Source organism: Orbicella franksi, chromosome 11, assembly GCF_964199315.1.
Source record: "Orbicella franksi chromosome 11, jaOrbFran1.1, whole genome shotgun sequence".
NCBI lineage: Eukaryota > Metazoa > Cnidaria > Anthozoa > Scleractinia > Merulinidae > Orbicella > Orbicella franksi.
Window position 1 is genome coordinate 9,268,561 of NC_138155.1, and position 12,231 is coordinate 9,280,791.

At 38.5% G+C, this 12,231-nt stretch overlaps 2 protein-coding genes across 2 annotated transcripts; one reads left to right on the forward strand and one right to left on the reverse strand.

The window, feature by feature from the left end:
- Window positions 1–658: 658 nt before the first annotated feature.
- LOC145503317 (uncharacterized) lies at window positions 659–4,794 on the reverse strand. The gene is made up of 4 exons (XM_081482796.1): window positions 4,776–4,794; window positions 3,249–4,161; window positions 2,713–2,723; window positions 659–2,038 (listed from the first exon to the last, which is right to left on the reverse strand). Exons 1-4 carry the CDS (start codon window positions 4,792–4,794, stop codon window positions 900–902), a joined length of 2,082 nt encoding a protein of 693 aa, XP_081338922.1. The 3' UTR covers window positions 659–899.
- A 1,016-nt stretch (window positions 4,795–5,810) lies between these two features.
- Window positions 5,811–12,231, forward strand: LOC145502409 (UDP-galactose translocator-like). The gene is made up of 4 exons (XM_081481735.1): window positions 5,811–7,035; window positions 8,368–8,705; window positions 9,740–10,001; window positions 10,914–12,231. The coding sequence occupies exons 1-4, from the start codon at window positions 6,969–6,971 to the stop codon at window positions 11,339–11,341; spliced, it is 1,095 nt and encodes a 364-aa protein (XP_081337861.1). The 5' UTR covers window positions 5,811–6,968; the 3' UTR covers window positions 11,342–12,231.

Below are 12,231 nucleotides of genomic sequence, written 5' to 3' on the forward strand. Positions count from 1 at the left end.
TCTTTTCGCCCAGAATCCGTGAAATTGCCGCGTTCAAGTCACTTTTGAATCCACTTAAATCCTGCTCAGATATCAGATGTTTGATGAAACGTCGGTTCTCCAAAGCCTTTCTTCCGCCAGTCAGAACCTTTCCTGAAACGTACACGACACGTGTTTGCAGAAGTGGTCTACAAGCCATTGCCTAACGGAATATGCTTAGGAGTGGAATAATAACCTATCGACGGAGATTTCTCCCCTTCTCGCGTGCGATTTTTTCCCCCGAATATACTGTAAAATGTTTACTGTTATTTCTACAAATATAAAGTAGCTAAAGTCTGCAGTTGTCCACCCGTCTGTTCGTCCGTCCGTTCGTCTGTCTGTCTGTCTGTCTGTATTGTTTTGTTTTTTTTTGGAAATCTATTCTGTCCAGACTGTTACCAACCAATTACGCCAATTTTTTTTTTCTATTCTTCGTAGTTTGTAAGATTAGTGATCTCATTTAATCTAAATACAAGGCCTGGCGTTGATTAACTTTGTTCAACCTCTGATCTTTACCTTGCGGTAAGTCTGTTGATGCTGTTGGCGGTGGAATTGTTGGAAGAGTCAATAGCGGCGTTCCATCTGTGGACAAGAACAGACTGTTCGTTATATTATTAAATTAAAATCAGTTTTCAAAGCTTCCAACTTCTTTTAGTTTCCAAGTTCCAATTCCTATTTTTTTCATCAATGTTAATGATTCCTCTAAAATTTAAAGTATGGTCTGACATGTTAATTTAACCATCAGACGTACTGAGAGAGGGAGGGACGAAAACGATTAGGCCTCCACCACCTCACCCTTCGTTAATTAATTACTTCTTCACCAATTATTGTCCGGTAGTTGAGGTTAATTGCTTGAATGTCAAACACAAACGAAAAGTAAGTTAACATCCTGATCTAGCTAGTAGCAACTTACCTTGGTTGGACTTTTCATTGACAGCAGACGTCTCTTCATCGTCGTTATCACTTCCCGTAATATCGATGATAGCATCACTTGTTGTCGCATTTTTCATTTCTGCTTCTTGGCTCGTGTAACTCATTTCTCCAAAAGAGGATTCAGATTCAATGTCAGATATCACCGAAGATTCCTCGTCATCATAATCAGGCCCCATCGTTATCACCACTTCTTCCTTGCTTGATTCTTTGTCGGCATCTTTGACTGCACTCAGCACCTCGCTTTCTGATTTGTCTCTTGAGTTGTCAATTTCCTCGTCATCGTCCTCCATAGTTATCACGACTTCATTACGTGCAGCAACAGGTGTCTTACAGGACTCTGTTGAGGAACTGGTACCATCGCTTGCCATGAAGACGCTAGGTGTCGATTCATCGGAAACAGTAGGCAGTAAAGACAAGCTGGGCTTAGATGGGTGTGGCGAGAGTGAGGACGCAAGGGTTGTCTGTTCGGATGATGTAGATAGACCAGGCCTTGGTTGAGTTGTAAACGGAAGAGGACTGTGGACAGTGTTGTCTGTCAGGTCAAAAGCCGTAGCTGATGAACGGGTCTCGATCGCCAAATCAGAATCACCTACTTCCGTTTCGGATGCCAGTGAGATGCTTGACACAGATGTCAAGGGCGTTTCAGTTGATACATGTAAGTCAGACAAAGACGATGTTGTGAATGAAGAATCCAGGGATTTTGTCTCAGGAATCTCATTAACCGTCCAAACCTCTGTCTTAGGCGGGTCATCGAGTGTAGGAACGGCAATCAATGGAGTTGACCTTGGTGTGTCGGTCAGTGTCCATATTTTCTGTTCTTGTGTCGGATGATCAGGCGATTGAGATAAAGGGACTGATTGTGATCTTCTTGGAGACGTCGTTGGTGTTGCCACAGGACTAGCGCCCTTGTTACGTCTTGTGTTTGTCCGGTCAAATATGACTTCCTCCTCGCTCAGTTCTTCGCTGAGGTAACCAGTTGAGGGGAAATTTAATCCCATCTCACGTTTATAACGTCGTCGCCATCGTTTCTTACAAATTCCCCTGCAAAGGAAATATATACATTTCGAAATGGAGAAATGTTTGATAACTATAATACCGTTGTATAAAATGTACACGAGTTTTAAAACAGTAATTTTCTTCTGAGAAACTGGCTAATTCAAAATACAACTTCCAATATTTAAAATTGCCAAAGTCTAATGCCACTTACATGTATATGTGTGCATGATGCATTTAATCTGGGTGGTGTAAATAAGGGGTATAGCTTAAAAGTGAGAATAAGTGGCATCTTTTATCTTGTGAATAGCTCCAATTTTGTAATATTTATGACATGGATACGTGGGGTATACTTTCAATTAAATAATCTGACATAAAATTTTATTTACGTAACAATTATACTAGTTAGGGGTTATATAAAATAAATATATTATAAGTAAAACTGCGACTAGATACTGGGCAGATGTCATAACGCACTAATGTGTTATTATTAGAAACAAACTGGCATACACACGTGCATTTTTTGTAATTTCAAACAGTTAAACTAATCAATGGACACAAATATACGTTCTAAATGCGAATTGCGTCTCAATAACAGCTGCAATAATTTGTAACAATAAGTACTGAATGGATACAATAATTTTATTGCGCCTCAGTATCAATGACAAATTTAGAAAAAATAATCCTCCCCTAATTTACTTGGATACGTTTGGGTATGCTCTCCATTAAAATGAGATCAAGTTTTATTTAGTAGTAAATGCATTATACCGATAGTGAAGCTACCAAAAAAGAGTATTTCATTTACTTTTTACGGTTGTTTAAGCTTTTGGTATGTACAGTAAAATGTTATGGTGAATTAATCCATTGTATGCTCATAATATTTACCCATTTGGAGGAAGGAGGCGCAAAATATCGTAATTTTAATTTCAAAGGAAAAACCGTCTGTCTCTTGACTCTTTCGGTCATTAAAATTTTCCATAAATTAATATAATTAAGTTTTAAAACAAACAGCTATTAGGTACAGGAACTAAAGCAAATTGATTTTGAATTTTTCCACTTAAAAGGTTTAAGAATATTAAGGATCCTAAATTAAAATTCATCCGTTCAGCCGTAGATCAAGTAACTTATTCTCCCTACTGACTAACATAGATTGGTTTTAAGTTTATGTCTGAGAATTTAGCAGTGCGTCGAGACCATATGAAGGGTTGGTTATTTAGTCCAATATTGTCAATAGTCGTCATGAGAACATATTTAACGTTACACTGGGTTTTGGAAATTAAAGAACACTAAAATCGAAAACTTACCAAAGTCGACGAGGAACACCAGTGAAAATAAACAATAACATCAAAATCCCTGCCAAGATTCCTGCAATAGTGGCTGCCGGTGAAGTCGACTCTACTGGCTCTTCATCCTCCGATTGTAATTTCTTCTTCTTGATTTTGAAATGTTTTCCTTTTTTACTGTCATCTAACTTGACGGGATCGTAAGCCGCTTTCCAACGAAGCCCTGAAGATGCCTTCACTCCAGGATAAACAGCCATCTTGTGTTGTGGCATTGCTGATGTGCCGGCATGTCGCGTTGACCCTTTGTGTCCATCCACCTTTGGTTCGCCATCTGGTGAAGAACTGTCCTGCTTATCATTACTGCGGGAAGATTTCTGGTCATCCTGTTCGGTAGTGTTGCCTTCTTTTGAAAGCAAATCTGATTCTGCATCAGCCGCATCGACTGACGGAATAACCGTTTCTTCAGTTGGTAAAATCGTCAACTTGAAATGCGCTGTGATTTTCGTCTTGTGTGGTAAACCCGTGATAGATGATGGTGGGGCTTTCTGGAACGCAAAAGCCTCCATGCTTGTGCTATCTTTCAAAACAGAAGCTGATGGAGGCATTCCAGTACCATGTGATGATTTTAAGACGTTGTGTTGTCTTGCCGAACGTCTCATGGCGAACCTAAGTTTTTGCATAGTTGAGACGTTTCTGATCTTGTTATTAGTAGTCCATTTAATGGACTTTTGGGCGTTCTTCAACGCCGGTAAAACTCTACCGTCCAGTGAGCCGACTCGTTCAACATCAGATGAGAATGAATCCGTAGTCGTTGATATTTGAACGGGAAACTTGTGTTGTTGGGAGCGAAGCGGTACATCAGTAGATCTCGCTGAGGGATTCTTGAATCCGATCACTTCGCTTGAAGACTCTACAAAAAGATGGTTCGGTTCTTCTGCAATTTTAAGAACAGGGATGCAAGTTTAATATGGAAGTCAAAAGACGAATGCAAAAGCTTTAAAGTAAAAAAAAGAAAAGAGAGAGAGAGAGAGAGAAAAAAAAAGATCTGGAGATATATTGAAATAAATGGCCAAAAATTAAAATGCGGTCAAAATTATTTAATTAAGCTAGGCAGAAAAGCTCAAAAAGTGTTTTGGCAGCCCTCTGGCAGCGCTGGTTTTGAAGTGAGCATTTCTCAAACCGCGTACGTTTTTTGCAAGGAAAGTTCCGACATTAATCTTGGGGTAAAACTAATTAACCATGCAGAAGATTTTGAATGTTATTTACGTTGATAAAAAATTTATCTTAAGCTTAACTTAATGTGAAATATGATTACAAAAAAAGCAAGTAAGAATTATTTGTCCTGAGTTTTGCACGCGTACACTTCGTTCAACTGTAAGCGAGTGCAAGTGATTATTCCAAGTTTACCATAACTTTCATAATCATTTTTATCATTTCCATCGACGTGAATTTTCGACTCTTACCTCGGTGTTTCTGTGTGACAAAGAATAGTATCTTGCAGCCAACGTAAAGAGAAAGGCTTAACGTGCACTGCGGCCTGCCTTTCACCTCCGATTTCTCCAACCATACCCAAACCGGCGTAATTTGTCGATAAAAACGTGAATAATCCGTTGTCTTTTAGACTCAAAATGAGCTGAACGCTAATTTTCAACATCTGTCCGGCTATATGAAGAGTTTCATGCATGCAAACTTGATTTTTTCGTTAGGAAAACTTCAAGCCCCGACTATCAAACTCAGAAACGTTATGTTGGAAACTTCGTCACTTTCAAAATAGTAAACCCACTCAGTGCGGAATTGATCGAGTGCCTAGCCAATCAGGAGTTAGCAACTTCGCGATTGACAAGAAAAGAAACCAAATCAAGATTGAAATGTCTTTTTTTTTGTTTTTTTGTTTTTCTTGCTACTGCTCTCGAAAGTTCTCAGGGGCAAAAATTTACTCTAATTGGAAATTAAATAGCCGACATTTCTTCAGCCTTCTTGATAAAATCGAACAAGAGCAAACGCGCGTAGCACAGGAAAGGGCAGCACTCCCTCTCAATCAGATTAACAAGAAAAGCCACACCTTTCGTCTTCAAGGGCGAAATAAATTACGAGGGAGCTGGTATGGAAACAGAGGAGTTCTTTCCCTTGCCTGTTAACTTTTTTTTCGATTCCTATGACGGAGGGGCCTAAACTGTTCCCTTTTCAAAATTCGTCTCTGACCGGCATTTAGATTTCTAATTCGTGTATTTTTCCGCTCAAAGACGTGGTTTCTGATAAATCGTAAAAGCGAATTTAGAAGATAGGTTCCTCTTACCTTTGCAGAGTGAGCTTGTTACCAGGAAACAAAGAAAGATCAATATAAATACTTTTCTCTTGTCCATTTTGAGCACTGTGTTATAACGCAGCTAGAACCAAATGCATTCCCGAAGGAGATTGAAACATTTGACTTCACAAACGCACACTTTATGACGTCAAGAACGCGCGCGCCTTAACGCCCGCACCAACGGTAACGCAAGTAACAGTAACGCAAGTTTATAATTATAGCAAACCAAGTGCAAGATACTACAGTTTCTTTTTTTCCAATTCGAAAATTCTAAACTCATTTTGTTGATAATTCTTGCTATTAATTTAGGCTTCGTTGACTCCTGATGAGCGTTTTAATTGTAGCTTATGGACGTAGACTGTTCACAGTCCCCCATTTTTCCGTGAGATCGTAGATGTCGATCGTTGAGCTCGATGGGCCGCCATCTTGGTCTCTTGATGCAAGCGAAACTGGAGAGAGTACAAAATGCCCGTGGCTAGGGGTGCTGGAGGGCACGGCTGGCGGAAAAACTACCCACGGGCATTTTGTACTCTCCCCAGTTTCGCTCGCAGCAAGAGACCAAGATGGCGGCCCATCGAACTCAACGATCGACATCTACGATCTCACGGAAAAATAGGGGACTGCTGAACAGTCTACTTAAGGACGCAGCCGGTCCCATTCTCGTCCCCAGAGCCCGTTTTCCCTCTTAGCCGGTGAGGCCTTGACACGATAAAAAGGTGACTTCCTTTATAATTTAGAGCATTCTCACATGAGCTTCAAACATCTTCCCAAACTATCCATATTTTAACTCCTTTTTGTCACCTAGGAAATAAGTCATTCCGGGTGTGCATGTTAGGATATATTCCGGGTGTACATGTCAGGATTCCGGGCCTTAGGTTCTGGCTTTCCAGCCTTTAGGACAACCCGCCGCTGGCCACGAGAGTGAAGCCTTGAAATGAAAATAGGAAAATTTATTTTTTTCTTAGACGATCGTTCAGTTCCTTACTTCAGCTGCTTTTTATTTGACTGTGGTCACGTGTCATTCGTTCGCACCCAGGACTTCTCCTCAATCCAGGGACCTTAGCTACGAAAGAGGTTGTTTCTTTCACTGCCCTGTCCAGACGGACCCTAGTCGTACGATTAAATTATTTTAAAATCAGTTGCACCGCTTAATTTCCTTGCGAGTTACTATGGTTACCTTAAGCCTTCAGAAGAACGTCACTAAAATCGAGATCTTAGAACATAGTTATGATAATAAACAAAGGGAAGAGAAATTTGAAAAGTTTGTAGTTTTGGTTGCGCGCTGGTCCAAGAGGTGCTTATCAAATTACCAGAAAATCCACTTTACCCGGCCGCTTCGTTTTTTATCGCTCGCGCGTTGTCTGCGTGATTCAACCGCACGTAAATCTCGCACTCCTCGACACTCGTGAAGATTCTGTCGAGCAGCAGCAAGGATTATGGGCTTATTACCAGCGCCTGAAACAAACGAAACAAACATGGCGGAGAAGAAGCCGTCGAAAGAAGGTAAGGAGTTTTAACAACCACTTTTTTCTCTTACGTTGCACAGATTTCGTTATTTGATTGTGTAATTATTGTCGTAGGAAATAATTTTTGCTTCTTTGCCACACGGCATTTTAACCTGTTGTTGACTTAAAAGAGATTAGAAATCGCTTTCTTGTCTGTTTCGTGTACAATGAGGCGGTTCAAATCTTTCTTTCTTCATATTTTGATAGTTTATTTGCGGCTTATATCGACGAGATATCTGCTAGTAAAAGTTTATGGTGAGAAGGTTCGTGACTTCATCGTTCGACCGCCTGACTGGTCGTTTAACGATCGACAGCTGAAATTTTTAATTAAGCTTAGTGAAAAGTTTTGAACTTACAAACACGTGGCGAAATTTAATGAAGTGTAAATGAATGCAAATTCTGTGCTATTTGTTTGTGAACCTGCACTCTCCGATACTCCGTTCCCTCTAAAATAACTGAAAATTTTAATGCTTGTTTCTCCTTAAGTTTTAACGGGTCAGCTTAGCTTAATTTGAATTCATTTTAAAGTACGAACGCCTGGCTAGACTTGTGATAAATCCCTGGCTTGCCCTTTCGGGATGACCCCAGAATTACCACAGGGAGATGTTGAGGAATACATGTACAAAGAGATTACATGGAATCTTCCCATATTCCAGGGAAAAAATGAAAACTTAGTGAGATGCTTGAAGGATAGGGGAACATAAAATTTTGTAGTTTACATATATTTATTATATATTTTTTTCATTCGGATTCTTGCAAAGTCACCCAGTGGCATGAGTACAAGATTAAGTGAAAAAAATGTAAAAAAAAAACCAAAAACAAAAAACTGGGGAAAGCTCAAATAAAATGGAATAAAATTACAACAAATAAATGTGGTCAGAGATGGTGGCCTTAATTTTGTGGAAGAGACAGTCTCTCGACAAGTAATCAAATGAAAGACTGTTTCAGTTGATGATAGTTCTTGGCCAGAAACAATATTAAAAAAGAGGAGAACTTGGCTTGTGCCCCCATACCAGGGGGAAATTGGTAAGATACCTTCACTCACTTTTAATATCCTGGGTAACTTCAGGGATCAATCCCAGGGAAAGTCTTTTGCCAGCAGTAACCAGGTCGCATTTAGGATTTGTCCAAGATAATTTTTTAATTCAAATGGTTTTCTATACATTAACATATATGAATTTTTAACACTGCTAAATTGGTAATTTAAGAACTTATATACATTGCCAGTTTGCTGTCCAACATGTATGTAGAAATTTAAGACTGTTTCATATTTCATTGTCATGCATATCATTTATTCTACTTTTACCACTTATTTGTTTTCTATATTCAGAGAGTGGCTGGTGCAACCTCAAGTACGTTAGTCTACTCACCTTGACAATACAGAATGCATCCTTAATCCTCACAATACGCTACTCACGTACCTTACCTGGGGATATGTACATTGCATCAACGGCAGTGGTGTTTGCAGAGGTTTTTAAAGTGGTGGCATGTTTGCTAATTATATTTGCTGAAAAAGGCAATATTCGTGATTGGCTTGGACAGCTGTACTCAACAATCATTGGTCAGCCATGGGACACACTCAAACTCTCTGTTCCAGCATTACTTTACACAGTGCAAAATAATCTACAATATGTTGCAATCTCAAATTTGGATGCTGCTACTTTTCAGGTGAATGAAAGTAATTACTGTCATTAGAATTCTGATATTGTGCTTTGTTTTATTAATCAACAATTACGTGTAGATTATGAGCTCAAGATTTCTATCATGCATGGAGATTGAGAGCAGAATAAAAGTTGTTCAAATTTGTTAAGACACGGTATTGACCATTATGCTTTTTGTGAGTCTGTTATTGTTTTGATTTACTTGATCGTAGGGTTTCTATTGTATTCCAATGCTGAGAGCGTGCAGTGCATCCCGACCAAAATTGGGTCATTTACTAAATCTTCTTCAAAGCTGACAGTTTGTAATGTATACAAAATAAAAATGCTGCATATTAATTTCACTGGCTGAGCTATCATGGATTTTCACCATTGACATAATTTACCCAAGGCATGCACTGACAAAACACCGTGTGAATGTGCAATCTGACTGCCCATACACAGGGCAGTCTCATTGATAAACTACACTGTGTGCTAGTCAATCTGTAAAAATGGTATTGATCAACTTAATGATTTCACAAAGTTCCTGAAATAAACTAGTATTGACAACTTCATGATTCATGAAATTCCTGAAATGAACTTGTTGTTCATATTTTCTGTTGTTTTAGTAGATTAGTCAGTGGCCTTAATGTACAATGTACAATCTCCGTTGCTATCATCTTTCTATCTGGATTAAATTTAAACCATATCTGAACGTTTTTCAAGTGTCAGTTTATGTGGATCGCAACATGGTGGAGTTGCACCAACATGTTTCTTTTAGGTTTTGTTTTTTGTGTTTTTTTTTGTTTTTGTTTTTTAGTTTGAGTTCAAAAAACTAGATTGAGGTTGGTGTGTATCACATGACCCTCTCACATGATCTCTTTTGGACCAAAATTTAGAGGAATACATGTAGAACAAAGATAAAAAAGAAAAAAAAATGTATTATGTTTATTGCATGAAATGTAGATCAGGATAAGAAGGTTATTCACACTGTAGGATACTACTGAGCAATTAAATAAAGTTTTCTCACTGAAAATTAAGATTATGTTTTATCTTTATTCAAAGGTGACATACCAACTAAAAATTTTGACAACAGCACTGTTCTCTGTGTTCATGCTCAACAAAGCCCTAGTCAAACTTCAATGGCTGTCACTCTTTATGCTGTTTATTGGTGTTTCCATGGTACAGCTTCAGCCCACACAGCAATCTTCACCTCATGCAAAAGACAATGAGCCTAATGAGACTGAGGAAAAAGAGAAAGTCACTCAGAGTCCAGTGCTTGGTTTAGTCTCAGTCATTTTGTCAAGTCTTTGCTCTGGCTTTGCAGGTTAGACCTTGACATACAATGTAATAATACAACTGTAATATTGCTTATAATTTATACAAATCAACATAGAAATTACAGTTACTCGTTAGGTTTGATGCTTAAAGCGATCATCAGACAGTCTGATGATGGCTTCAGGCATGAAACTCAATGACAAATTATTGTAGTTTCTATCTTAATTTGTATTTCACTCTACATGTATTTGTATCAAGCACTCCTATGATTGTGTGAAACCAGTTCTATTTTTCTTTGTTTATTATTTATATTATTTTTCCTGGGGACAGTTTTTAGCACAGATCAAACACAATTTAAAACTTTTTTAATATGCATTATTAGTAACTGTCTGGGCTACTCACTATCTATATATGTAGATAGTGAGTAGCCCAGCAGCATGCACCGGTGGCTACTTCTATGTTTTTTTGGAAGTGTCTTTGAAGAGGATTTAGATTGAAGTTTTAGATTTATAAATACTAAAACAATTAGATTATTTGCCCTGGATTTCTACGCAACTGTGTGATAGTTGACACGGGCTGCACCCTCATATCACGCGACAGAAATCTCCAGCACTTAATCAAAGTGTTAAATAGTCTGCCATCTTGAGCTGGAACTATGGTGCCTGAAGGTGAGCAGTAAAACTGCCTGAAATGTCGCATTTCAAAAACATTTTAACCTCAGGAAAGTCCCTTGTAGAACAAGATTTACTGTTATTGATTTATTTTACTTGTAAACATGAGAGATTCTGCAAGTTTCAGGAAAACTATAAATTATAATTTCTATTCTGCCACACACTATGTTCAATAATGATACTGAAGATGGCACATGCATCTGCCAAGACATGTTTGTTAAACTCAAGTGTGCCGTGTTCTTTAAAATGATACTCACAAGTGCATTTTTCTGTTACATTGTAATTCAAAGGTGTGTACTTTGAGAAGATCTTGAAGGGATCTAAAACATCTATTTGGCTACGAAACATTCAGTTGGGCATCTATGGAACAATAATTGGCCTGGTTGGCATGCGCATTAAAGATGGTGATAAGGTCGATGACAAAGGCATGTTGTTTGGTTACACTGCCTTGGTATGGATTGTGATTTCCATGCAGGCGTTTGGTGGTCTGTTGGTTGCAGTCGTGGTGAAGTATGCTGACAACATACTTAAGGGTTTTGCAACATCATTTTCAATAATCATTTCATGTGTTGTGTCTGTGTATCTATTTGACTTCCATATCAATGTGCAGTTCATGTTGGGAGCTGTATTAGTTATTGCAGCCGTTCTTCTGTATGGAAGACCACAGAATCAAGTGAAACCAGGCAGTGATAAACCTGCCCCTCTACTTAAAGTGTAGGCCTTCACAGTGAAATTTGACTCATTGTTAATTAGGTCTTTGGCCTTTGCATGTTTAATCAGGTAATTAAAATTCTCTGTTGGGGTTTTAGTTTTACTCTTAGATGCACAAACTAACTCATACATCCACCATAGGTGCCTTAATACAAGGGGGGAGGGGTTAGGTGCATGGAATCCCTCCCCCAGATGTTTGTTCTGTTAATGTCCGACCCACCCCCTTCCCCCCTTAAGTACATTCAGCTTTTAACATGAATTCTCTCTCTGGTAACATTATTTTGTGATAAATAGCTGCCAATGGTGGAGACTAGAGGGTCTGGGAAAGGCTCCCTCAGAATTTTTTTTTTATTTAGAGCTTAAAAATGCAATTTCCAGCATCCTGCATGGGGATCAATAGTACGAGGGCTGTGTACACCAGTTTTAATAACAGGACTAAGTTATATTAGTTCAGAGGGCTACCAACTAAATTCAACCAATCAGATCGCTCCATTGCTGGTGCAGCACTCTCTGTTATTGGCCGCTCTTGAAGATTTTCTGATAATATTTTGGCTTAAATTTCTGACAAAACTTGCTTTCACATGAGAGATTCCTTTTTTTCTTTCTTCTGACTCTCTTTGCCTTCTGCTTTGTTTAACATCAGGCCTGAGTTTACATGTAACACCTAGTGGCTCCCAATCAGCAATGCACACTTGAAGTTTGCAATGTTTTTCTAGTCCATGATTGTGGCATTTTTCCTAAACCTTTTCAGTCATGTAATAAAATGTCTTATTAATAACCAAGCTTGCTTTGGACCATACTGGGCAAGTTTAAAGTGTGTGATGTTTTTCCAGTCTGTGATTGTGGCATTTAAACACTTTCAGTTGTGCAATAAATATCTTATTTAATATTTAATAA

Bases quoted from the DNA above. Each gene is read 5' to 3' on its own strand.
- LOC145502409 (XM_081481735.1), top strand. From the start codon at position 6,969: ATGGGCTTATTACCAGCGCCTGAAACAAACGAAACAAACATGGCGGAG. The intron at 8,706-9,739 runs GTGAATGAAAGT...CTTTATTCAAAG, and splicing joins TGGATGCTGCTACTTTTCAG to GTGACATACCAACTAAAAAT. The intron at 10,002-10,913 runs GTTAGACCTTGA...TGTAATTCAAAG, and splicing joins TCTTTGCTCTGGCTTTGCAG to GTGTGTACTTTGAGAAGATC.